Genomic DNA, 26,146 nt, shown 5'->3' on the forward strand with positions numbered 1-26,146 from the left:
TATTTATTATTTTTATTTACTTATAGCTTTTTTTTTTCAGCTTACTTATAATCAATTATAATATCTTTGGTGCTTAAATTATGATAAAGACGTGTCACTATAGGTTAAGGGACAGTTTTTCATGTCCTGCTCCCAGTCATAGTGTCTCACCATTGTTGTAACAGAGAAAAGGAAAATCCCCCCGTTTCCTCCAAATATGCCTGCAGGTATTACTGTATTTAATTCCATATATGTATAAAGACAGGGATGTTCGAGGCAGCTCTGTCTTTACTCGACTTGGTTTAATTTAAAAGCTATGTGGAAACCACTAAAATTACACACATTACACAAATTTAGGGCACGCCTATTTGACCTCATGAAAAAAAAGTTGTGTTTGTTATTCTCAATGTCTTTTATCCACCATAGAAGAAGAGATGGGGGTCTCGTTTGTGTTATACTGCCACACACGGGTTAAGTGTAGGCATTGTTGATATTTTTCCTTCATGCGTGTCATTTCACCTTATCAGCAGATGGCAGTATTGGCATGTAGTGCAATTTAAAAAAACAAACACTTTACTTGTGCCATTATCTATGTAGGTTAACTTTGCTTAAAGGGTATTGAAAAGCATTTCTTCTAGTAAGCAATGGCCAAAATAAAACACCACAAAACAAAGCCATGACAATACCAATATCGCTGGCCTTGGAGCTGAACATGTTCAGCAGTTTCTGAGATAATGATATAAATGTTAATTAGAGGTGTTTTACATCTCAGTTGGGTGCAGGAGACCTTCAGGCTCTTGTAATGAATTTGTCTTAATTGTGGCAGGCTATTTGACATTTGAAAAGTCCGATGATCCCTCTCATTCTTGACATCCATTTGCATTTCCATCTTTAAGGTCAAATGGGTATGAATAATACATTACGGAGGTTCTTAAGCTCACAGCCAGCCATACCTGTCTTCACAAACGAGCCAGCTGAGGCTTGCTCAGCTCAGTGAATGCTACAGAAACAATCAATTAATATCACTTTGGGAAACCGCATGTGAAGCATCCTGTAATTAGTAGGAATATAAGGTCACAGAGTCAATGGCAGATATAGGTTCAGCTTTTTTTTCCTGATTATGCTCATGCATAAACACTGGCCTTGCCTTAAATGTGCTGCAGCTCACAGTTTAAGTGACTTCTCAGATAAGAGATCTAGAGGCAGCATTACGCAAGTAAAGTATCAAACGGTTAACCTGGAATAAATTTAAGATCAAAGGAAGGCCCAAAAAAGGAACCTTGGCAAGAGATTGGAGGAATTTAATGAGCAAAAATTAACATGTATTAAATCTGACCTCGTGCTTTACATGGCAGATGTTGAGCAGAGCAGCATCCAGACACGTTACTCGAGATAAACAGCCGTGTGTTACATGCTGACTGCAAGATAGCCTCTGTTTGGTTTCAAGTGGATGGTGTGATTAAATAAAAATATTTCTTTCAATATAGCAAGACCAATTTAACATTTAAAAAATAACAATAATAAGCAGGCACGGGTATGGAAATGTATTTACCTGCACATATGAACTTATTCACTTAGAGACTGGGCTTCATAATAGGGGTACTGTCTTTGGAGAATTGAGGCTGCATGCATGGCCTCGAGGAGACAGATTTGCTGACTGTTTTGACAACTCATTACCTGTAATTTCACTGATGGATTGGTGAGGTGGCTCAGAGCAGGCAGCCGTGGCATCAGAGCACGAGCAGTTTGTGTCTGGAATGATGTAAGATAGAATGGCAAACAAGCAAATGCTTATTGTGCCTAATGATTGCTTAAAACAGCAGGGCACACTTGACAGTTTGGTGCCTCTACTATATAAGGCCCCAAACAGAAACGCATCCTCAGTCCCGCCGCTCTGCAGTTTTACAACAATGTTTAAAGTGAATTTTAAAAATATATATGACACAGGTCACCTTTTTTTTTGCTGGCGGCAAATGGATGATGCTTCTGTGACAATGTCATTGATTATTTATGTTTCATCTGAATGTAGAAAATCAGCTAAGACAGACAGATCGTTCTCTGTGTTATCGTTAAGTCTTCTTTATATGTAAATGCATGTGAAAAAGTAACAATTCCCAGCTCCCTGCAGCAGGTAACATCTTGCTTAAGTTAAATTGGTAGATAGAGGGGTTGCAAGTTATCTCGTCCTGGCCGGCCTCCCCCCCTCTGCTCCCACATAATTGGTCCATCCCTGGCACTACTACTCATCTCCAAAGCCACCAAAAACTGTAACCTACCTTGTGTATTTTTTCACTAATTGAAATGCCTAATGAGGTCCCAAGGGCTCCATCCCATTACCTCTGAGTTAATTAAAGCCTAAGCAGTGTGCCAAACGGTGAATAAAGATGCAGCAAAAGTGCAAAAGGAAAAAAGGGGAGCCCGAGTAGGGTACGGTGCACTGGGATGGAGGGTTGACCTGCTTTTTTTTTTTTTAGTCATTGTTGAGGGATGCCACATTCCAAGAATGAGCAGATGGCTATTATTTTTTTATTTGCGTCTATACCGGGCTTGAAATTTCCATTACCCTGGCTCAGGCACTCATTTTCCAGTGTGGTTAGCCTAATTCTGCTTTATTAAACATTAAAGTCTTTGCCACCGTCAGGAGGGTTTTGCTGAAGACGTTCTCACGTTAGCGCTGAAGGATAATGCAGGCATAAAAAAATGACAGCTGTGTTTGTTTTTTGTTTGGCTGCCCCCTCCAGTTTAAATGCAGCCCTGATAGAATCATACTTGTCTTTAAATGTGATTTTCTACACCTACAGTGTCATGCCCTGTGGTCACTTTTTATAGGAACGCTAATCCAAACCACATCACCTCGTTAAAGCAATTTCTCCTTGTTAAACGACCAGAAACAGCATTGAAAAGACAGACTTGAGATATTTCTTTTAAGAAACAATTTCAAATGTTTATTTAACATGTCAGAGAAGGGGCACACACTCGTGAATTAAAAAAAAAAAAGAGGGGTTGGGGGGGAGAAGGGGGTTGCAATTATTGGCCAGTACTAAGACTTAAACTTCATACTAACATTAATCAGGTTTTGGCTAAAGTAAAAGTGTGTTTTTTGTTTCTTTTTTGCTTTTATAAAAGAAACTATGTACATAGGTTCATTTATACAAGAGGTTCATTGGATAAATGCATCAAAAACAAAAACAAACCAAAACAAACCAAAACAAAAAAAAAGAAACCAGTTCTGCAGTAAACTTTACAAAAAATACATTTTTGTTTTCATTGAGAGATGTAGAAAAGGAGACGGTCAAATATTGACCAATAATATTTCATCCTTTTCATTATTTAGAAAAAAAAGTTGTTCTAATAACTATTTTTTTTAAAAGAAAAGCAATCAATATACAGCACAATAAATGGGGAGGAAAGAAAAATTGCCTTTGTGAATTCATTCAGTTGGTTTGGTAACCAAGGAGAGGGGCTGCGACTGGAACAGGGCATGATGGGAATGAAGGGCCTGGTGGAAGGGCGAAGGGGGAGACAGCATGGAGGGGTGCAGAGAGGTGAAGGGGATTGGCCGGGTGAGGATGGGTGTGTTTGACTGGCTACCTGAAGTACCAACGGGGATGGACATGGTGGGTTGGGAGGAGGAAGAGGAAGGGGTGGAGGAAGAGGAGGATGAGGAAGAGGAGGATGTGGACCCGGAAGCTTTCCCGGGTATCGAGAAGTGGTGTTGCATGCGCCCCTCCGGTTTGGTGGTGAGCGATAGCGGCTGGGCCTGTTCAGAGTGAGTGGCAGCGGGGGCGGCGGGGGAGGCCAAGGCTGCGGAGGGAGTGGCCGGTGAGTCCAGCATGCTTCCGTGTGACGACGCGGGGCTGTCGCACATCTTCTCCGAGGTCAGGTACTGCACGCACTGCTTCTTGCTTCTTATCGAGAAGTCTGCGGGGAAACGAGGAAAAGTGAGCAAACTGAATTATGGATCCGCCGCTGACTTCAAATCTGGTGCAAGTCCCTTTATGCCACGTCCGACAGAAGTGAATGAGTGATTATTTAAGCAATGAAGCACGATGTTAAAGTTAGAAACAAGACCTTTTTTTAAACTGACAACAAGAAGACTGAAACAGGATGTTCACAGCATAATACGAATGGTATGTGTGCATGGATCAAAAGAGGAACAACACAAAATGTACACAAAATGTGCACTAAAGAGTGAAAAGCTCCCTTTTTTGGCCAATTTGCCGTGGTAACTTGATTGCACAATAGCAGACATACCTACCACTATTAGCAATGAACCTCATAAGCTGCTTGTCAAAGTATAAAAGCAGGGAAAGGAGTTAGTTAGAGCCAGCGAAGGACAAAATTCACGCAGAAATAAAAAAAAGGGGGAAAGAAAATAACAGAAGAAATGTGCAGTGTCAGGTTGGGCTTGAGCTCTGCAAGAAAAATAAAGCCCTCGCTGTTAGTTCCTACAATTTTTCTTTCTTCTCTAATGTGAGAGGGGAAAAAAAACCAAATAAAGCCAGTCAGGAAGAAAATGGCCCCTTACCCTCTGGTTTTGAGTCTGGTTTATTCTCTCTCTTCCTCTTTTTCCGCTTTCCCTGCACACATGAAACAATGCTGTTAAAAACAGTTTTTTTCATAGTGAAAGCAAACAAAATTCACCGACTTCACTTCAAAGATTAAAAGGGCAGTTTCTATAGTCATAGCTGGACTGAACTTTAAAGGGAAATGAATTTAAACATCATCCAGTCACGATATGAAACCTGAGAACAGAAATGTGCCACTCACATAGTTATCTCGTGCTGACCATCCCGGATAGAGCTGGGAGTGAAGTTGCCTCTCTTTCCTGGCCAGCTCATAGTATTTGGCTTGCTCCTCTCTTGACAGGGAATGCCACTGTGGACAGAGTATATCAAAGGACATTTAAACACTCTCACACACACACACATATATGTATGTGTAAACTCCAACGCCTTTGTCTGCACTGCTTACCCGTCTTCCAAGGATCTGGTTGATGGCCGCGCTCTCTTTCAGAGTGCACTCTGCCACCACTTTGGCTCTCATCTCCTTCATATACAGCATAAAAGCATTCAGAGGCTTCTTGATATGAGGCTTCTTGTCCTCTTCTTTCTTGGCAGGAACGGGGGACTTTCTGCTAATCCAAAACAAGAATGAAAGTAGCCGTGTGAATGACCGAGTAAGCACGAGTAGATTTTAGCATAACGAGGAGCAGCAATGAAGGCAGGTTTTGCTGAATCGTCTTACGCGTGCATCGAGGGGCTGATGTCACCGCTGGGCTCCTGCTTGATGGCCGGGGAAACTATGGCCGGATGAGGAATGCCGGTCTGGTGGAGGCTGTGCGGAGGTGGGGTGACCATGTGAGGGGAGAAACGGCTGGACACCAAGCTGGGAGGGCAAAAAGGGGGCAACGTTTTAACAGCGGAATGTAACAGCGTACCTCTGTCAGCTTGACATGGCATAAAAAAAAAGGTTCAGCTAACCTGGCACATAACCGCCCTGCCTCACCCTCGGGGTGAAATTCACTGTGCCTACTGCCTCCGTCTAGACTAAATTCATACACACAATGAGTAACATGCTTTCTTTTTTGTTCAAATAAAGACGTTTTCAAAAGGCCTTTTATTCACCAAAGGCTGAAGAAAAGTGGAGTGTGTTGTTACCATGGCAACGGCAGGGCTGTGACACCTGAAACCTCTTTCCTTACCACGTCCCAGACCGCGGAGAGCGCTCTGACAGCCGTCCACACAGAACACCTTTACAAAGTGTTTCTCTCAATTTCCAGTAGTTAATACAAAGGAGCATTGTAACAGACAAGAGGGGGAATTAAGCTCCACAGGCCAGGATCAGTCACTCTAGTTAATGTTAAGACTGGAACATTCACCTCTTTTAAGTGTTTTAGCATGTTACACAGGCTGTCGTTAGTGACACCACACATATGTATTATATATGTGCCTTATTAACCTACATATGTGATGATTTCTAACCGTCACACTCAGCGACATGTGTTCAAACCAAACTTCTTGTCTTATAAAAAGTCTAAAAACAACTCAGTAAACAGGAGCTAATTCTCAGTTCATGTGTTATTTTCCTTTTTTTCCCCCTCGTCTTTGATATTCTTAATAATTTATACTGCATAAACAAACAGGACCCTTATGACTCCCCTGGTAATAAACCTTTACCAGCTATCCTTGTAAACATCCTACTTATTCCCCAGTGAATAACTCAAGCTGCTCCGAGTGATGGCATGCAGTCAAGCTCCGTATTTTGAAGATATTGCTTCCATTAGTGTTCATCATTGTTGCCATAAATTTTTATTCACGCTTTACACTTACGCTTTAAACTTATATCTTACTGATACTGTCGAAAGTGTTTCGTGTAACGTCTTCGTTTCAGTGGGTTTCTTCCTGGGTCAGAGAGCCTCACCGCGAGTTTATTTCAAATCTCCATGATAGCAGAAATTTTGGCACAATATTTGGCACACAGTGCGTCTGGTGCATTAAATAACCTTGTGTGAGGCGTGCTTTGATTGTTGCGAGTTCATTTCAGGATGGAGTTACACATGCTATTGATCACAGAGAACCCTCTGAATATTTCATCTCATACTAACACCGGAAGGCTCCCTACAAATCTTTCCAATTTTGACAGAGGGTCAGAGAGTTTAGTCTGAAGGGACGTGTTGGCTCAGATGAGCTTTGATTTGTCCTAATCGATTCTCAGCCCTTTCATCTCTTCAGTGTGTGTGTGTGTGTGTGTGTGTGTGTGTGTGTGTGTGTGTGTGTGTGTGTGTGTGCGCACACATGTGGAGTGGCTCAGAACACTGGCCTGACCACAGAAGTTTAGCTCTCAAAGAAAAGACAGGAGAGAAGCCCTGAATGCCAATAATGCATTTGCTCTATTTAAGAAGCTGAACCTGTCTCCAATAGACTTAGACCTTACATCCCTTTGTAGTCCTGACACCACTGCCTGTCCACCGTCTCACAGTGTTTTCTCCAAGCGGATATACTGCATTTTTTCTTTACATTCCTATAAATAAAGCAACATCCACTCCAAATAACATTTACAGTATTAACCACTGAAGTTAATACTGCAGGAAAAATGTGAACAGAGCATGCCACAGAGGCAACAGATATTAGATGTCTCCCTTCGGGAGGGCTGGGGTGTTACTGAACGTGATCCACTCACCTGGACATGGATGGATTCATTGCTAGCGCTGGATAGGGGTGACGGAATCCCCCTGGAGGGATGGAGTACATGTGCTGGCCCTGCCTGGGAGACAGAGGTACACGGAGTGAGCGAAGGCTGCAAAGTGAGGTGGATCAAACACAGCTGACAGCTAACCCATCAGCACTAATCCTCCCCTCATCAACTCAAATCCCCTGCTTGTGGAACAGCACCGCTGCAATTGATTACAGGACCCATGGCAAAACCAATAAATGCTCATAAATTGTCTTGTCATGATACTGTCATGATATAGTTCTATGCTGCATTAAAACCTGGGTGTAGCAATCAAAAACTTTCTGGACAAGAAATACAATTTTTTTCCTTGCTTGACTTGAATTTTATAAATCATTTATTGCGCTTTTTTAAATTTTAGATCAGGGAGAAGCGGTCGAAAGTTGGCCACTAAGCCAGCGCAGCTAATTAGCTAACATCTCTGGTGGTCTGTTAATATGCATCATCACAGCAGGTGGACGCGCCCACAAAGCGAACTCATTCCAAGAACGTGACGCAAGATGGTCGTCAAAAAAAAATCTATTTTTTAGGCGAGCACATGTAACTGCAGCCAGTTAAAAGAGATATGATATGTATAAATAACTAAGTAATACATCTGGCTATGCAAACAGATCACAATGAAAGGAACGTACTGTGGCATGAGCCAGCTGAGAGGGTGTGCAATGGAACCGACTGCACCAGGAGACAGGGGGTAGTATGGAGACAGTTCTGATGGGTGAGGTGTCCGAGGAATACCTACGGAGGCCACAGAAAGATCAGTTTAATAGAAAAAAAAAAAGTCTATCAAACTTCCACAATATATGCCAAATTGTTTTTAAGGCGCGAAACTTTCAAGCCAATAAGATGTGCACTTATCCGTGCACATTTCAGTGCTTAATTTCATATTATTATAACACAACAACTGTAGTTTTATCGCCACTTTTCCTTGCAAAAAGATTCCATGTGAAGGTTAGTCCATCCATCAGATGCTTTACCTGTCTTTGGGTCAAGGATCTCTGGGGAGAGGTGCGATGGCGGCGTGCCAGGGGAGAAGTGTTCATTGCTGTAGGTGATGAGGGGCGTCAGCGGGTGGACATGGTGAGCATGCTGTACCACTGGGACTTTATTGGACTGAAGGAGACACAGAGAGCTGAAGGTGAGCAACAAGTGCCTGACATCATGATTGAAGAGAGTGACACTAATGTGTTTTTCTGTACTAGTGTTTTATTTACACATCAAAGAATTATTTATATTTGTATCTGAAGCAAACATTTTGTCTCCCATAAGTGCATGATTCACGCTGGCTATTGTACAACAGAAATGCACGCCATAAATAGGCCATAATTTGTGAATGCCCTCCATGGTAAACATCACAGTTTATGCGTGTGACTGGCCCTGTGATGCAATCTGGACCGGCACCAAGAAGCAGTAAAAAGGCCTCGCGGACACATGCCAAGATCATTACGGCCATTTAGCTGAGGAGAGAACTGTTTGTTCAGTCCAAGAAGAAAAAACAACGGTGCCACCGAGTCCAAAAGTCGCACCAGCAAGCCGCAAATAAACACAATGGGGCTAAGGTAAACGAAACGACCATAAACATGTGGAGCCATCATCTCCCACTCCGTCTGACAGCAACCACCACGGGCGGATTACAAATGCTGCTAATGTTGGAAAACCACTTAAAATTCTGTATAACTTCAGATAAGTGGTGACGAGCAGAAAGGCCAGCAACACGCAGAGTATGTCTTTCCCTTATTTCCACAATGCTTCACACACTGTGAAAAAACAAGAAAGCACACATCCTCTGTGAGATCTGACCAGCATTAAGAAAGGGATGATGAAGACAATAATAATAACCAGCGTCTCTACTTTCATTAGGCAGCACTCAGCCTAGCAGTCATTTCCCCTGGCTGCAGGGCTGAATAGAGCACTTGTTGGCTCAACTTGTCACAAGGGAGGGTCAAGGGGTGGGAGGGGAGAAAGAAGTCTTGTTCCTCCAGGCTAACCTTTCTTCAATATCCCTCCCCACCCCCTTCCCAACCTCTGTCTCTCTCTCTAACGTGGTCTGCCAGGGAACAAGGTTTGCATTGAGAGTCCTGTATGCTCTCTTGCTTCACGCTGCTAAGAATTGTTCCAAATGTTAGCTTTTTCTCTGCATCTTTTTTTTTTAAGAAAAAGGAAGGTCCAACCTTTTCCTCTTTAAAAAAAAAAAGTCTTTAGCAAAGTGGTTTCTCCTGTTTAAAGCAGGCTTTGATTCAGGTAATGCCAGATGGAGTGGGGAAAATATTTACTGGTGTTAAACATGGCTATATTAAGATCACTTTCCACAAGAGTTCTCTTTTTTTAAAATGTCTCCAGACTTGGAGGACGCGAGGTAAATGCATACGGAGAACGGAGGGCTTTGGATCGTGGTAGAGATGGTGTTGACTTAGTAGGTTAAAATCCTCGGTCCCACATGTCATGTATATTTGAGTTGTGCTTTGTTGTTCCACTTCATGTACAATATGCCGACTTATGAATTTCCCTATATTGTGAGAGCTGTTTGAGACCTCTAGACCTGGGTGCCAACACATTTTGGGAAGCAGTTCAGTGAGAATTTGAAATGATACACATTAATAATTCATATCTTGGAATACATGAATCGGGCGCTCCAAACATATTTCTAAGTTTGAAGGCACTAGTTTCAAATCCAGGCTGCTTCCAGCCTGACAAAATGCAGAGAGAAATGCCGTGTGCAGCTTCCATGGACGCAAAACTATTCTGACCTACATGCTACCTGTTAGAGCTTCTCTGTTAGAGATGAAAATGGATACTTGAGCTAGCAAATTCCTTTTTTATTTCGACATATATTTTTAATTAAATGAATAGAAATCAGCATAATTGTAAGCTAGTTTAAATTAATTAAATTCCCCAGAACTCAGACATCATAACTCAAAACCAAACAACTTGTTTATCAGTGCCTTTTTTGGCTCGCTTTATGTCCGGGGTAATATTCCTCAAGCCCGTGAAAACCATCATAGGCGTAGTATTATTATCCACAAGCCAAGTGTAAGAGGAAAACCGCAGGAGTCATGAGCCACGTTTTAAATACAAACAACACATACAGACGCTGTCTACGCCAGAAAGATACAAATCTTTACATCGATGTGCTTGTTCCAAACATGCCTGCAATGGTGCATAACCCTCATCTATCCAAGTAAAAACACTCGGAGCTGCTCATCTGAAATAGCAACAGGAAGGTTTAAGAGAGAGAGAGATGGGGGGGAAAACAAAAAACAAAAAAGCCAGAGCAGAAAGTTTCGGAGCCGGTGCAGAGAAAAGATGTCTGTCTCTGAAGAGGGCTTAAAGCTAAAAAGGCCGAGGTGGCAGCACCTAGCCTGGCTGTCCAACTTGGAACGGTGCTAAGAAAAGCACAGTCCTTGGTCAGTGTGGGTGGAGGAGTGGATTTCATTCAAGCAAACATGTTTTTGGATCCTGCACATCTGAATTGAATTACTAGGCAAACAGCCGATGGGGAAGAGAGCTTAGAACAAACTGAATAACCCCGCAGCTTTGTGTGTCTTTATGCTCGGCGATTCTGGGTGGGAGGCTCAGAGGCCTTTCAAAACTCGAGGAAAGACGGCGTGAAAAGAATGCCTGGCATGCTGAGAAATCCGAGCCTTGTTTGTCAACGCCAACAGGAAGCGGACGTGAAAGGGGACTGACCGTGTCGTACGGTTGTGTGTCTTTAAAATCAGCCACTCCAAAAAGTATGCCATTCATCACAGGCAGTGCGCGCCTTTGCGACTGGTCATCGCCTCTGACAAGGTCAACGGCATTATAATTCTAGGTTAGAATAATACGGCATCAGATTACTGGAGTGAACATCCTCAGCAGTCATTAAATAAATGAAGAGAGCTAGCAAAGTCAGCACCATAAATATGGCTGTAAACACGGACAGATCTCTCTGGAGCCTAACCAGCGATAAATATTTGTAAATTATCAGACAGTAACATTACTTTCTGGTGAATCGGCCACTAATAAACAGTATCTTTTCACTCAGTCTGCCGCACTCGATCTGAGTACGCTCCTCTAAAGAGTTCGACTGGAATCAAAGCACTGGTTCCTCATCACATTTCTGAAGAGGATCCTGTCTCTGCAGTGGCCCAGCAGGACTGCAGACCTTAGATCAGTATTCAGTACAGTCCTCCCAAAGCCTTTGATTTCATGGATCTCGGTTGTTCGCTGCCTAATGCAAAACGAGAAAATCTCACCGGACTCCCAGTGAAAGGTCTGTTAAAGGAATATAGGTCGAAGGCAAATATGTGTATCGCTTTGGGGAGGGAAAAAAATGTATCGTTTTTATTTAATATTTCTTCTTAAAATGTTTTAAGAGCCCATAGATGTAGAAATTACACCAGACGCATGTGGGAAGACAAAAAGGCATCTCTGGAATCTTGCTCTCTACCATGCCACTTTGATTCATTTAAACAATTCGGTGACTAAGTAGCTTGTGATACGCTGACAGGATCAGGCCCCTTGGTGCCGTGATTACTCCATACCATGTTGAAACAAAGAGGGCGATTCTGTCAAGCGCAGATCGGCCCATATTTGACGACTGAGTGTGCTGTAATCCAGTAAGCATCTGAGGGACAGACAGCCAGTTCTGTCTGATTAACAAGTCACAGCTTCTCTGTAAAACAGATTAACAAAACTATTCAGTAATGAGACAGACAACAGGTCTAATGAATGAATTACTGCAAGTAAGTACGGCAAGGCTTGTGATCACTATTAGCAAAGTGGGAATCGATATATTATAGAAGATTCCTCTCCTCTCCTCCAGCTGGGTCACTACTGATGGGCTGACAAGTTCTCCATACTGCATCACCTGGCCCTGCAGCGCCTTTGATGCGTTATTCATGAGGCAAGCCTCTGAACACAGGAGCTGAAATGGGGGTTTTTGGGGTTCACTCGAGTGTGCATGTGTGTGTGTGTGCGCGAAAGACACGCTGTGGTATGTTCATGAAAAAAAAGCTTGTTCCCTTCTTCCCAGTCCTCCAACCCCAGCATCATCATTACTACCAAAAGCAATACCAACTGAATGCTAAACAAACCTGTCTGTTGAATAATTGAGGATCTCGGGCAAGAGCAGGCTTCCGATTAGCATACAGGCCTTATGGACCCAATCTGTGGCAAGATGGTCTTTCCCCGGACCCACCGAACACAATTTCTATTCACCAACATCTTTTCTTGTTTCATTCACGCCAACAGAATCGTCAGAAATGTCAAAGCAATTTTGCTCTGGCAACACCGATTGGTAGAAATTTGAAAGTGCATTGTCCCCCCCCCCCCCCCCCCCAAAAAAAAAGTTTCACATATCAACATGTGGCAACTGGCTAAAAGTTATTAATGTGCAGAAGAGCCTGACTGAGCAGGCCTCTCCATAACAGACTGCAAAAACCTTATCAGTGAACCCAGTTGTCGACATGCTTTTAAAATGCATGAATACGCATATCCCTATAAGCAGGCCCCAGCAGATAATCCAAACTGTGGTGGTCCATCTTCACATAAAAAAAGAAGCAAATCTAACACACGCAGGGAACAGGTCCGCTTCAGGAGTCCCTGCTGGGGTCTCCTCAGCGTCTCCTTGGGTCTCTCTCTCTGGCTCCTCTTGGCCCTGGGCAGTAATCCCTGGCCCCCCGTGTGTGCCCATCCGCTCCCCCTGCTCTCATTAGTGCAGTGTTGGGGCCTAGGGAGCCTGCAGGCCTGGGGAGCCAGCCTGCTGCTCCCCTCCCACTCTCCTTCTCTCTCCTCGGCTGGAGTAATGAGCACATAATCAGCCTGGCTCCCTGTCAGCAGCAGCACACCAGAGGAGTATGTGGGCACCTGGCCCAGAAGGGGGGGGTGGGGGGGTGGTAAGGGCACAGCGGGGTGTTTCACTTTTTATCCTCAGTGCCCACAGTGCGCCGTACCCAGCGTTCGATCTACCCACCCCACATCAAATAACCCTGTGGTCCCAGGTCACAAGATAGAGCGTAGCGACTTGCTCATCTAGATGACAAAATGAAAGCAGTTACACTTTCAGTGAACTTCCCCATCACTGACACTGATTTAGCGAAAAAAAAAGCATAATTATTTTTTCCACAAGTGTTTCATACGTGACATTTGACAGCGCACCGCCCGTGCATTACAGCCGTCTTAACAGTATTAGTATTAACAACGCCAACACCAGTACAGAGCTTGTACAGATGTTGAATTTAAAGGCAATTTCCAAGTTCTGCTGTGCATATACAAAAACATTTTTTAAACATTTAAATGCATAAGAAAAGAGAACACATGTTCCAAACTTCCAAAGAGAAATACACAAAAACAAATGATACTTTGTATTCAGACAGTTTTTGCCAGAAAACGATCCCTCACATTCTCAGACTTCTACATTGTTTCTTTCTGTACTAGCTTTTCTGGTTTAATGACATTCAAAGACATGAAGGCCACAAGACACAATAGAGTCACATAAAAAGTAGCAACAGCTACTGAAGGACAGAACAGAAACAATCCAACCGCAGAACTAAACCTCAGTCAACGTTCTTTAATTTCCTTTAATCCAACTGCCATCATCGCATTCATTTCTGTGAATTATTGCTCACTACAATGGGGATTCAGACAATTTTATAGTGTTCAGTACTGGCTAAACAGCAAAACTTCACCAAGCAGCTGCTTAGAGTCTAAAAGAAAACCAAAAAGGGTCACTGATAGGTCAGCATTTTTCCTAATAGAATATCTTTAATTGAGACATAAAGTCAGGACTGCAGTCCCATGAGCAAACTCTGTTTTCTTCACAATTTCCCATTAATTGCTCTCAATGAGGACTTTGTCAAATGCATCAGTGCAATTACAGGATTCAGAGGATCAACCGCAAACACAGCAAGCATGTCTAGTCAGGATTTAAGGTCAAGGGGGCTGAGTCACGGCGACTGTTTTCGACTACAGAGCAGTGACAATGGCTTCCTACTCTCTGCACTGTTTAAAAATTGGCTTCCTGAACCAGAAAACGCCCTGATACAATCATGCAGGTGAGATGCTAGATAGTAAACTTCAGGCTCCACGTTATCTTGTGTTTTCCATCTGAAAAAACACACACATCCCTCAGTGAAGCCACAAACCAAACAGGTCTGCTGAGACCCCGCATTGTCTAACCCGAGTGAGACACCATCATGATTAGCTCACACCTGTGTGGGAAAGTTGAGGAATGGCAGGGAGGATCAAACTTGAGAGATTTATGCTGCAGACTGAGTTATTGTGGTAAAGACAGACAGGCTGCTGAGCAGCTGGACTGCGGGTGTTGCAGGCTGTGGTGGGAAGCTGCACATGGATGGGTGGGAACTGGCAGATTTGCATGCACACGATAACTTCATTATCGTGAATAATCGCATTACGCTCATGGTCTGATTAAAGCATTTATACGGCTTGCAGTAAATTGATTCCCTCAATACATTTATATGATTTGTCTGATAAGCACTTAACTTATTCCACAATCTTTCTGACGCACGCACTGAAGCAAACCTGCGGAAGACATCCGACACTTGCAGCGTGCACGTGCAGCAATCCAAAGTGTTTGTCAGTGATCGGTAATGCCAAGAATTCAGAGTCGAACCCCGCTTGCACATCTTATCGTTGTTTGGGTTGAATTTTGTTCTGTTTTGAGATTTACTTACTAAATGGCCAGGTGTCGGAGAGCGAGAATCCTTTAGTCCTGCAGATCCGGGGACATCTAGAAGTGGCCATTTCATCTGCAAGTACTGCAAGTGAGAAAAAAAAAAGAAGCAGCGTTGAACCACAGCAAGTACACACTACAGGGAAAGGGGGTTACAAAAAACAACCAAAAAACTGAAAATAAAATATATGGATTTAACAAAACGCATTCAAAAATAGAGTCTCGTGTGCAAAAGTCACTCTCTAATGTGAGTGTAGGCAGACCAATCTTTTTTTCCGCACAGTGCAAAAGTGGCATAAAATGGTGTCAAACCCACAGAGATCTCCAGCAGACACCTGTACGAGACCCGCAGTGCTGCTGGAGTCTGACAGTGAGTTCTGGCACAGCGGAGAGTAGGAAGAGCGATGTGAACACAACGGACTGGTGGAGGACTGTGAAATTGCCGTTTGTCAGGGAAAAACAAGAGGCCAGCTGTGGGCGCCCATCGCTGAGCGGGTGGGAAGAGACAGCTGGAAGGAAGAGGAAGAACCATCTAAAGATCAGCAAAAGACTCCTGACTACCCACCTCAATCCGTATGGCCCTTTGACCTGATCGCAGCCCCTGCTCGTTTCTTTCTTCTCCACACTTTTTTCAAATATGAAAGTAATCATACTCTTTTTTTCTGGCATTTGCTAGACAGAAATCTGCAACTGCTTGTCAGATTATTACTGTTCTTCTCTCCCTTTGTGAGAAATGCGCTCAAGAAGAGGTTTTACTGCTCGATGCAACAAACTGAGCATTTTGTTTTTGTCCCACAGCAATGAAGATAGCATGAAGCCCGAGAGCTCCAACCATCTGGTTTATGAATCAGCTTAAATACCGGATACAGCAGCTTGTCATGCATGTGGATTTTCTCCCTGGTACAATTTAAAAATAATCAAGAGTTTTATTTTATAGGTAGTGTTGTTTGTTTTTCATTCATGCCCATGTCGAGTTGACACATAAAGCCTTCGCAAGTCATTGTTTCGGTAGCGTTATAAATTCTGTCACATGTTGTTGCGCAATTTCCCCATGCATCCACTGTTATCAGTCTGCAGTGAACTAGCATTGTTTTATAAATAAGACTCCATGTATGACTTCCAGTGCAAAAAAAAGTCCGCCCACTGGAAACATCTTGCTAATAAAGAAGGTCATTAATAGTACCCGTCGCTTAAAAACATTTAAAAAATAAATTTTTTAAAGCTGGACAAAATCAGCTAAAGACTATATGCAAAGCTTTGTCCATTTCTGAAAGTCGGTGCAGGATAAATGATGACAAAGAGGCAAACTAGAGGAGTCATGCATTCAGGTTTTGATTTTTAAAACTCCATTCATCACTCCGGGTTTGTAAGGAGGAAGGAAGCTTGGATGGCTGTGGGTTAAAAATGGAAAAGACATTATGGCAGGAGAGGGAAAAGGGAGAGGAGGGAAGAAAAAAAAAACATTTTCAGGAATTAGTTTGTCGGAGCAGGCAGAGGGTATTGTTTCCTGACAGCTGGGGTCCAACAGAGCACTAAGGTAGGGGGAGGGGACCTTTTTTTTCCCCTTCGAAAAGGGGGGAAATTCTTGGAGTTGACATCAGCCCTCTTCATTTTCACTATACTGCTCAAGGCTGAATCGTAGGTTCCAACTAATGGGCCCAAGTCCATACAACTGTCAGGAGGCAGTTGCTTTTAAAGGCTGCTAGCTCCCTATTGAAACTTTACTCTGCTGTGTGCATAGTGCCTAATGAATGCTACTCTCCGGAGAGAAAATCCAAAACAATGCAGTTTTCTCTGTCTAATCTATGTCAATCATGAGTCCTTCCACAAATGAAACGAGCGCTATTGTGAGCGTTTGGTCTGGCCCGGCCGTGCCCACTCCAGCTCTCCCACCCAATCCATCCCTTATTTGACAGCTTCTGCCAGGACTGAGGAACATGCCCCCGGGCACTTTTTTCTGAGCACCTACTTTTCTTTTAATTGCCAGTGTGCCCTATGTAGCAACTGTTCACACACTCCCCGAAACATCCAGCCAGGTAATGCCAGCCGCACACTGTCACATTAGCTCCAGTCCACACTTTGAGCTACACACCGCTCACTCATACATGAGAGGGAGAGAGGGAGGGTGCTCGAGTCTGTGAGTTGCTTCTGGAAACAAAAGGTGAGGAATTGGGGGCCATGCTGCTTAGCAAAAACTTTCTCTGTGTTGCAGTGCAGAAGGAAAGAGAAAAAAAAAACAGGTAAAGTGTCAGAAGAAAGTTTGCACTGCAGAATAGGAGCCAGCATTTTTTTAAGTGGCTGATTCAAATGCCGTGGCTTAAGCGGTACTAGATGTTTGTAAAAGAGTGAAACAGGAGATAACCTAATATAAATTAAACTGCAAGACATTTGGAAATGCTTTACACGCGCCCTTATTTTATTAGAAACAAACGCAGCCATATGGTTGAGGTCTCATAGCAATGCCTATTTCAGCATGGGGGCTGGAAGCTCTGGTAAGCACACTCGGACAGAGTACTGAAAGAAGTGTGTAACTAAAGTGAAGTTTAGCTGATCCATTTTCGTAACTCTCTAATTGTCTTCCAGCCTTCCCTGCTGCCTCCAACACTCAGAATAGACATCAGTAGAATGTGCTACTTTTACAGGACCCAGATGCAACAAAGGTGGCAGTGATGCCACTGAAATTTTCCAAAAAAGCTGCACTGGAGGCGTTTGGGTTTTTGAACACAGAGAATACAACATATGCTCGGGGGCATGTGGCCTGCCAGAGCTGGGTTCTAATTGTTACATTGCTCTCACAGAGCAGAGGAAAACACAGCCAAGAGTCTTTGTCATCTCTGAAGTGTGCGCTGCCATACTCCAGGCCAACAGCGGAGCATGGAGAAGAGACAGATGTCTGGACATTTGCTGTCAAACTAAGTCAGAGAGTCTGCCAAAGGGACAGAAAAAAAAATCCAAACTTTTGCTAACAACTATCTGTTAACTTAAAGGTCGCACTGAGGAGTCGTGTTAAGCGTAAATCTAGGTAATGTTAATTTTGCTATATTATCTAAAACGGATTGCAGGATTTTGCATATGTATTGGTGGCGGTGGATCAGGAAGTGGCTCAATACATGGACCCCCGCCCCCACCAAATGTTACTTAGTTATAAAGGGCATAAAATGAAGCGCTGTTTGAATGTGCGCGAATGGGCAAATGTGACTTGTGGCAAAAAGCGCTTTGAGTGGTCAGCTGGAGTAGGAAAGAATTATATGAGCACAATTCCATTTACCATTTAGCATGATATGCTCAATTGGATTAACTCACTCAAATCAACAGAAAAACAGTCAGACAGGCAACAAATAAAGGAGCGAATATGCATAAAGTGGCAGCTCAGACGCGGCCTGGTGCTTGTAAAAGCGACTTCGCCCAACTTGCGGTGAATAGCCGAGCAGCAGGAATGCCTCCATGGATCACCCCGGCAGATAATGTCAATCACCTACTGTGTGGAGAACTCCTCCCCATTGTTTTCTTTTAACCCTCCTCCCCAACAGAAAACAAATGGGCCACACAGCTTGCTGTTTGGCTGAGGTGTTAATTACCGTCCCCCCGGCCCATATGAACAGCAACTTCAGACAATAACCCTGTCAGGCTCCCGGCAGGAACAGTCCCTCCCAGGTTTTCTCTGCTGATATCACCTGCTCCACGCGGGGCTATTGACACCTAAACCTGATCTATGCATGAAACACAATTAAAGACTTTAAGGCACAAAGGAAAGTGTGATAGGTAGCACCCGCCTTTGTCTCAGAGTTTGCATTAAGCGCCATTGTTTGTCGACATTAAGGACAATTACGCAGACAATTGTTAAGCAAACCTTGGAAGTCATTGTGCTAATTAGCGTGTAATTGATGGGGAAATGACAAGCGGCTCAGCTGGTAATACCCGCAATACCGTCTGCGAATGAGGCTACTGCCTGCACTGAATGTGGACTTTTCAACTGGTCCACTATGAGGTAAGTATGCATTAGTAGCGGTGGTAGGGAGGTTGTTAATTAGAGGAAGATTAAAAAAACCTAGTTTGGTGAGAGTGTAAGTTATGGTGATATTTCTATTGCAGAATACATGGAGTATAAATACAGTTACATTAGGCACCCATAAAAAACTTTTGGGGTTGAAGCCTGTCGTCTTGGTTTATACTACATTAACCGTGAGAAGCCCGTGTTGCTGCACTGGAAATAGCATGCTGCTAATGGCTACCACATTTGAAGTGTCCATTAGCCCACAGAGGAATGAAGTTAAGTGACTATGACAGGGGCACTCCCTCAGTTTGCCAGGCTTCTATTGTGACCCGGTTGGTCGTCCTGCACTCTTATTCACAGCCAGTAGAAAAACTGGGTCAAAGGTCAGACATCCAGAGTGCTGTGGTTTCTATGACGACGTGGCCTATTAAGGCCAGGCTCATTGGCCTCTTAACATGCTCTTGTACACAAAAGAACTATTAGTGCAAAAAAAGGGGAGCGAGAAGCGATGAAGGGAGGCAGCGCCGGGGAGGTCCTGACAGCGCAGCGTCAAGCTTCTTCCGACATTTCCAAGACGGTTCGTGCAGGATACGCACTGTATGTCAGACGTACGCAGCGATGACGTGCTCTTCCGAAAACAGGCAAGATACGTGGGTTTGCGCTTTTCTCAAAAGGTCTCAGCTTTAAATTACTCAATGAGCGATGCCGTCATATGACTACCTCATGTGTATTCTGCACAAGGCCAAACTCACCAGCAAACCGGGTTTATTTGAAAAGTCCTTGGAGTGAATTTACTGCTGTTTCAGTAATAAAACAGCATTAACAGAATACAAGGCCAAGACAAACCCCCATAAAAAGCTTCTTTAACATTCTGTCTCAGTGAGTGAGCTGCAACTTAAGCAGGCGTTTGCATTTTTGCAACTCAAGCAATTATTTGTTTCATGAGGCTACTCTTTTTTTTTTTTTTGTCTTCCTTGAGCATGACATGGTCCTGAGTTATTACTTCCTGCATCTAGAGTGTAACCAACGTTAACTGCAATGTGTGTGTTAGAATGAAGCCGCCATTGTTCTCCTCCTTGGATTTCAGCTCATTTTAATCAGCCGTTTAAAGCTAAAGTGAGGGTACAGTCAGGAATAAGTGAGTAATTTTGTTACAGAGCACAACAGCAGGTCACATAAAAACTCACTGTGTAATTAGACGCAGGAGAAAATAATTATACATCTGGTAAGAGCAAGGCCATCTCATAAAGACAGAGAGTAGGGTGCAAAGCTATTCAAAGTTAATTATGTGAAGTCAGTTATGTGGTTTTCTGCACCTTTGGAGATCTGCTTTCGATTGTCACAAACGGCTCCCTGCTAATGTCACAATGATCCGATGTCAAGACAGGCTAGCCCTCTAATGTCCAAGATATGCTTTCTGCTCAACGACCCGCGGCATTGTTTGTCCAGTCGCGCAGGAACGCAACGTTTTTATTGTTTGGGGAGTAGCCTCGTTTCATTGAAATTCACAGCTGTAAACGTCTGTATAATTAACTCCAGAACACGACGTGGTTACCAGCAGTCGGCTGGTTGTTTACAGTAAAGCTCGACTTAGAAATCAAATCTAGGTGTGTGTGTGTGTCAACACTACGCCAATGACACACAAGTGAGACCTGAATTTTTCATTTATGACCAAACACAAATTGACCGGAGACAGCGTGGGTTACCAATATAATGCTGCGTTTTCTTGCCAAGGCGTTTAGGAGGCAATAATAAGTTCTGCATGCACCCCCACCCACTCGCGCTGAACGGGGCAAATACCACAGCGTGGTAATCACTCCCAAATACACAGGGAAGACATAAAAATAACCCCTCTCTTCTTTTTCCAGAAATTGCAAATAAATATTTACCCCCAGCCTCCGAGAGTAAACACACGTACGTCTAAAAGTGCACCTTTTTTTTCTCACTGACAGAGCACAATTGTTTTTCTCTCTCTTTTTTTTTAACTTCCCAAGAGTAGCTGACAGGGCTAGAGGAGAGGCAGCAAAGCGTCGTGAAGGGGGGCAGTCAGTTTTGAAAAACTGAGGTGGGCATAAGTGGGTGTAGTGGAGAAGGCAAGCGAGAGAGAGCGAGAGAGAGAAGGAGGGAAAAAAGGAGCCTAAATTAAACACATTTGTTTCTGCTCTCACATACCACAAGTCTTATGAAAACAGAGGGCTGATTGTGTTCACTCTGCAAGTCCTACCCCCCTCCCCTCTGTCTCTTCACCACCACCCAGCTCCACTCCCCCAACCCCTGTCCTGAGCAGCAGCAGCCCCTAACCACCCCCCCAAACACACACACACACACACACACACACACACACACACACACACACACAGCTGCCTGCAGATGCCTCCTGTGTTTGCTCTCTTGAGTGCTAAAGCGCAAATCTCCAGGCCCCGCAGACTTCTGGGCCCTGCCTCATCTCAGTTTTTACTACCTGACATCCCTATCACCCCACTGCAAACTCCACTCCCTCCACTCTCCTCCGGCTCTCTCCTACTCACACACACACACACACACACACACACACACACACACACACACACACACACACACACACACACACACGTACGTTCAAATGCCACAGGTATGTTTCAGCCACAGTCAGTCCTCAAACACAGGGGACTCAGAGAGGGACTGAGGCCATATAATTTAAGGTGGCAAAGCTGTGGAATCAGTCGCTTTGACGTGGAATCAATTCATTTCCATCTATATGTCGCTGTTTTTAAGCTCTAACAGTCATGCAAACTATATTCAAAAATCATTTGGCACAAAAGAAAGAAATTTGCTACATGTGCTACAATGTAGCTTTTGAATCGAACAGTAAAAGCAATCTCAAACCTCCACAATGTGTGACACAGCACAAAATTGCCATGACATTCCCCGGGATTAGTTATGCGTACTGTCAGCAGACTGCAGGGAGGTCTGGAAGACTGCCAGCGGGGGTTTTTTTGTTTTTTTTAATACCTGAAACATTTGTAGAAGTCATTTCCTTACAGTCTGCAAGCTTCATTTTCATCGTGCTGATATTGAGTGCTAAATCACGATTTAGCAATAGGCTTGTCTATAACTTTGTCCCCATGCAGGGCTCTTCTTACATCTCTGAAACTCTGAAAAGCTTGAAACCCGTCAGACAAAACCTACACGTTCACGGTGTAAAGAAAAGCCTATAGAGGAATCACAAGGCAGGATGGGTCATTAGGTCCTTTACCTCTTCAAGGTTCACCAGGTCTCTTGAAAGCAAAACAATGAAGCAGGAACATGAGCAGAGAACCAATATCAGTTTATTTTAATATTGACTAAATCACTTTTTACATATTTTGGGAAAACATGTCCAGTTTTGAGCAACTAATATTAATTCATACAGGCTGTCACAACTTTTTGTAGAAAAAAAAATCTTCATGGCATTAACCAGACCACTGAGACCTCGAGGCTGGACATGCTACTTAAAACAATACAGCTGCTGCTATCTTTCACTTTCAATGCAATCTAATGAGAGGGGCAAGGTGATTATGATCAGGGGCTGCTGTAAATATCAGATTCCCTGGGACAGGGTTGAGGAGAGGCCCCCTTACAATTACATAGTATTCAGGAATGCAGAGCATGAACCACGGTAACAGGGAGCTGAAGACAAAAACGCTCGCATCCCATTCTGAACGTTTAGCTCACACCATGCGACAGGGAAAAAAAGTCGGTTTTACAAACAGCCTTTAAAAAAGTAGGAAAGTTTATCTTTCATGGAGAACTGTTTCTGCGATACTGTGCCACAATGCAACAAGCTTCCACTCAATCCAAGCTGCACACTTCTGCAAACAATTAAATGTTAACCCAAGGACTGTAAGCTGCTCAGAGAGAGAGAGAGAGAGGGAGAGAATAGGAGGGGGTGACTGGAGAGAGAGAGAGAGGGGGGGGGGTGCTTGTGCACAATTACAGCAGGGATTTATGGCCTGAGAAACAATTTATAAATCACAGCGCCTGAGCTAATGTGCTCCAGATTGTTCTCCATGCAGCTGCAATTTTGGTCTGCGTGAAACGGCATAATAAACCTGGCTGGAGGACATGTTTGGGTGGTGGCGGTGGTGGGGCAGGGAGAAAAGTTGAGATTGTGGGTGGAGGCTGAAAGTTTTGAGGTGTTTTGAACAAAGAAACTGAGAAGGTTTTTTTTATTATTATTATTATTAATATTATTTGAGGCCGGGTGAGATTGTGCTGAGGTGTGATTCTTAATTGAGAAAGGCTAAGAAGGTCTTAACAGAAATGTTCAAATTATGCAAATAATCCCAGTTAAAGATTGGTGGGAGGTTTGGGGGGTAATAATGGACAAAACAGGAAAAGCAGTGAAACTTCACAACAAGCGCAGTAACATTGCAGTGAATGGTTTTCCACTCACTGCAAAAACCGTGAAAGGCACTCTTTTAATTACACTTCTGACATGAGTCGAAAATCATTCGGGTAATGAAAAGGAAAGACAAATGCTGCAAACTGATCCCTTCATTGTGGCTGCTGGGCTGATGTAGAGGAGGGGATCGGATATGCCGAGGGGAAGCCTGAGCTTTCGCGGCCACTCAGCCAACTGGCCCTGAACCTTGACCTCTAACCCTTCACCCAGGGGGGCAAACAAAGCTCTGAGTGACATCTGAAACTAGACACTCTGTGGGGAGAGAGTGTCTGGACAGGACTCAAATAACCCCATTAACTCTGCAGAAAAGATTTATGGCTATTTATTCTCCATCTGCAAATTTCGAAAGCTGAAGAGTCACACAGATCTGTCAAAAATAATCGAGCGATTAAGAGGTGCGCAGCGAGTTTTATCCCGTTTACTTGCCAATATCTCCATCTTGCATGAGGATAGGCAAAAATGCGCCATAATTAACAACTCTGAGTGGAGCTGTGATTAGCAGTGGTACACACATATGCCAACAGTTAGTCTGCAGCAAAATAAATTCTGCTTAATATGAACAGCATGAGTCCGTCTTCAGGCAGTTTTAAAGAGAGTCACCCGCACCTCTGATGGATTTCTGTACAATGGATTACGTAAACAACTCTGGCATTGGTTTACTGTAAACAAAAACAGAGGGAAAAGTTGATGGTAAATGTGCTGCGGTGAATGCGATCGCTCCGTCGCCAGAATGCTGAAAGCCACTGTAGTATTTAAATCAGGCAAGGAGGGAGGAAGACTGGGCCAAGCATTCTGTAGCTCAGCTGTGAGGCTCTAAGCCGTTGCCCTAGGGTCTTTGTCCTGCCTTTCAGGGCAAGTCTGAGGTAGTCAAAGACCCTATTCATGACCGGCGCTCCCCCTGCCAACACACCCATACAGCCCCAGTCAAGTCAGCCGAGAGCTATAGAGCCTTCCCATTTCACACGAGAATCAGACCTGCCCCTAAAGCCTGCTTCAGGGATTTCCAATAGCCAGCTCCTCTAACCCATGTACAAATCAAACAAAAGGGCTCCTTGGCCTATTCCATGTCATATAGGCTTGATTAGATCTTTTTTTTTTTCTAATGTAGCTACTCTACATTTGAAGCAAATAAGTCAGTCAAATATGTAGGGAATTGTTCCGATGGAGATCCTGACCCTACCCCACATCCATGATTATCATCTGATACAAGATCAACCTCATGCCAACACTTACTTCTTTAAAGAAGCACCCAAGCTGAGTATATCAAATGATAAACTCTCAACACAAAGCAACCTAATCATGCTGATTATCTGAGGGCAGGCGTTAGGGGAATCCCGCTATCTGTAAAGAGTGTCTTATGTCTGCTGAGCACAAGGCCCTCAATCACATCCCTTACTCATAACTAATCAAGAACATTACCTCATAATTTTAAATTGAGCAGATAAGGTCAGGGAAGAGGGATATCCTGTGGCTGAGAGCGATGCAAACAGCTCAGGCCATCAGACGCTTCTGCTGCTCCTGCTGTTTATTCTAACAGGATCCACAAGTCTGGACCGAGATAAGGAGGCTACACATTTTCGATGACTTGTGCCTTTGCTCGGCTTTAATCTAATTTGCTGCTCCGCAGAACATTGTGACTTCTTAACAAGTACAATTGGTTTATGAGGCTAACGGGGAAAGAGAGGGGCACCCAAAGGTTAAGTTAATACCAATATCAGGACAGGCAGCCTGATCTCATGGGAAAAGTGTCAATGTGTGATATTTAACAAACAAATTCAAATTCAAACTTTATGGGGTTTCCTGGTTGTTGTTTTTTAGATATCTAAGATCGGCGTGCTCTCATGAACATTTTATAAACTTCACTTAAAAAACACTGTTGCAATAAAGTGGCAATGCATAAATTCTTTTACAAGTACTGTTGCAGACAGTTTTTAATGGTAAAATGTAAACCACTAAAGCTTACACGGACACGTTCCAATAATGGCTTAAACAACAGAGTGAAATAATGCTTCTGTGACATACATTTACCCCAGGCTAATATGCGTGTGTCTAAATAAATGTATTAAACACGTGACACTAGCTCTCCGTCTTTATTTATACAGTTACATATACGATCCATTACTTACGAGCTACCAGAGCTAAATTCAGTTTGCAGATGGCGCGTCAGTCTTATCGGTTACAGCGATGGCTCTATAGTCAAGCGCGTGCAAGTTTTGGTCTATTTCAATACAACAACGTGCAAGAAATCATCATGCGGCAACTTAAAATGCGTGACAAAGTGAGAGATGCATTTGCTTTATGGGTAAAGTGAAAATCTGCACGGGTTAAAGCAACTCTTAAAATGTCAGTGCGGAACAGGTCACGGGTTGTGTACGGGTGCAACGTGCGGATGTGTGACATGTATCTGTCAGTGGGCTACGAGCTCCAACAGCACTCCCAAACCTGCTCCACCATTTAACTCGGTGGGAAGCGGCATTGCTGATTTATAACCTCAACCAGAAGAACAGCTGCTCTGCTTGCAGTCAACTAACCTCATTCTGGAAGGATGTCCATCCACTTCTTAATTTAGTATGACACTACAGCCTCACTGGTACAACGCATACGCATGCCTTTATTGGGCTGCACAGAGCACTTCCGTGCCCAGCATATGAACCGAAGCGAGGCCTGGTGTAAATCTCAGTAGTACTGATGCTACATGCACATGATCTGATATCCTCCTGCTGTTGTTGACTGGGTTGTGACTGTAAGGTAATGGTAAGGCATTGTGGTCTACGAAGAAGAAGCTGTGCTCTGTGGGAGACAGAATCCCTCAGATAAGTGAGTGCCTCAAGGTCTGGAAGGCAGC

The 26,146-nt window shown here is 43.6% G+C and overlaps 1 protein-coding gene across 2 annotated transcripts in view; it reads right to left on the reverse strand.

Annotated features, from left to right (window-relative positions):
- Positions 1 to 2,901: 2,901 nt before the first annotated feature.
- tcf7l1b (transcription factor 7 like 1b) overlaps positions 2,902 to 26,146 on the reverse strand; it is a 30,491-nt gene continuing 7,246 nt past the window's right edge. The window contains exons 4-12 of one of the 2 annotated variants that reach the window (XM_086313829.1): positions 14,886 to 14,969; positions 8,187 to 8,322; positions 7,845 to 7,947; positions 7,162 to 7,245; positions 5,227 to 5,367; positions 4,954 to 5,116; positions 4,750 to 4,857; positions 4,508 to 4,559; positions 2,902 to 3,900 (exon numbers count right to left, since the gene is read on the reverse strand). In XM_086313829.1, the coding sequence (XP_086169955.1) occupies positions 3,410 to 3,900; positions 4,508 to 4,559; positions 4,750 to 4,857; positions 4,954 to 5,116; positions 5,227 to 5,367; positions 7,162 to 7,245; positions 7,845 to 7,947; positions 8,187 to 8,322; positions 14,886 to 14,969 (1,362 nt within the window). In that variant the 3' untranslated portion in view covers positions 2,902 to 3,409. The remainder of the gene's footprint in view (positions 3,901 to 4,507; positions 4,560 to 4,749; positions 4,858 to 4,953; positions 5,117 to 5,226; positions 5,368 to 7,161; positions 7,246 to 7,844; positions 7,948 to 8,186; positions 8,323 to 14,885; positions 14,970 to 26,146) is intronic. The other variant, XM_086313830.1, reaches the window with a different exon arrangement.

This window comes from Aulonocara sp. 'chitande type north' Nkhata Bay, linkage group LG12, assembly GCF_057382095.1.
Source record: "Aulonocara sp. 'chitande type north' Nkhata Bay isolate Kocher_YH1m ecotype deep benthic linkage group LG12, A_spYH_male_GT1.1, whole genome shotgun sequence".
Taxonomy (NCBI): domain Eukaryota; kingdom Metazoa; phylum Chordata; class Actinopteri; order Cichliformes; family Cichlidae; genus Aulonocara; species Aulonocara sp. 'chitande type north' Nkhata Bay.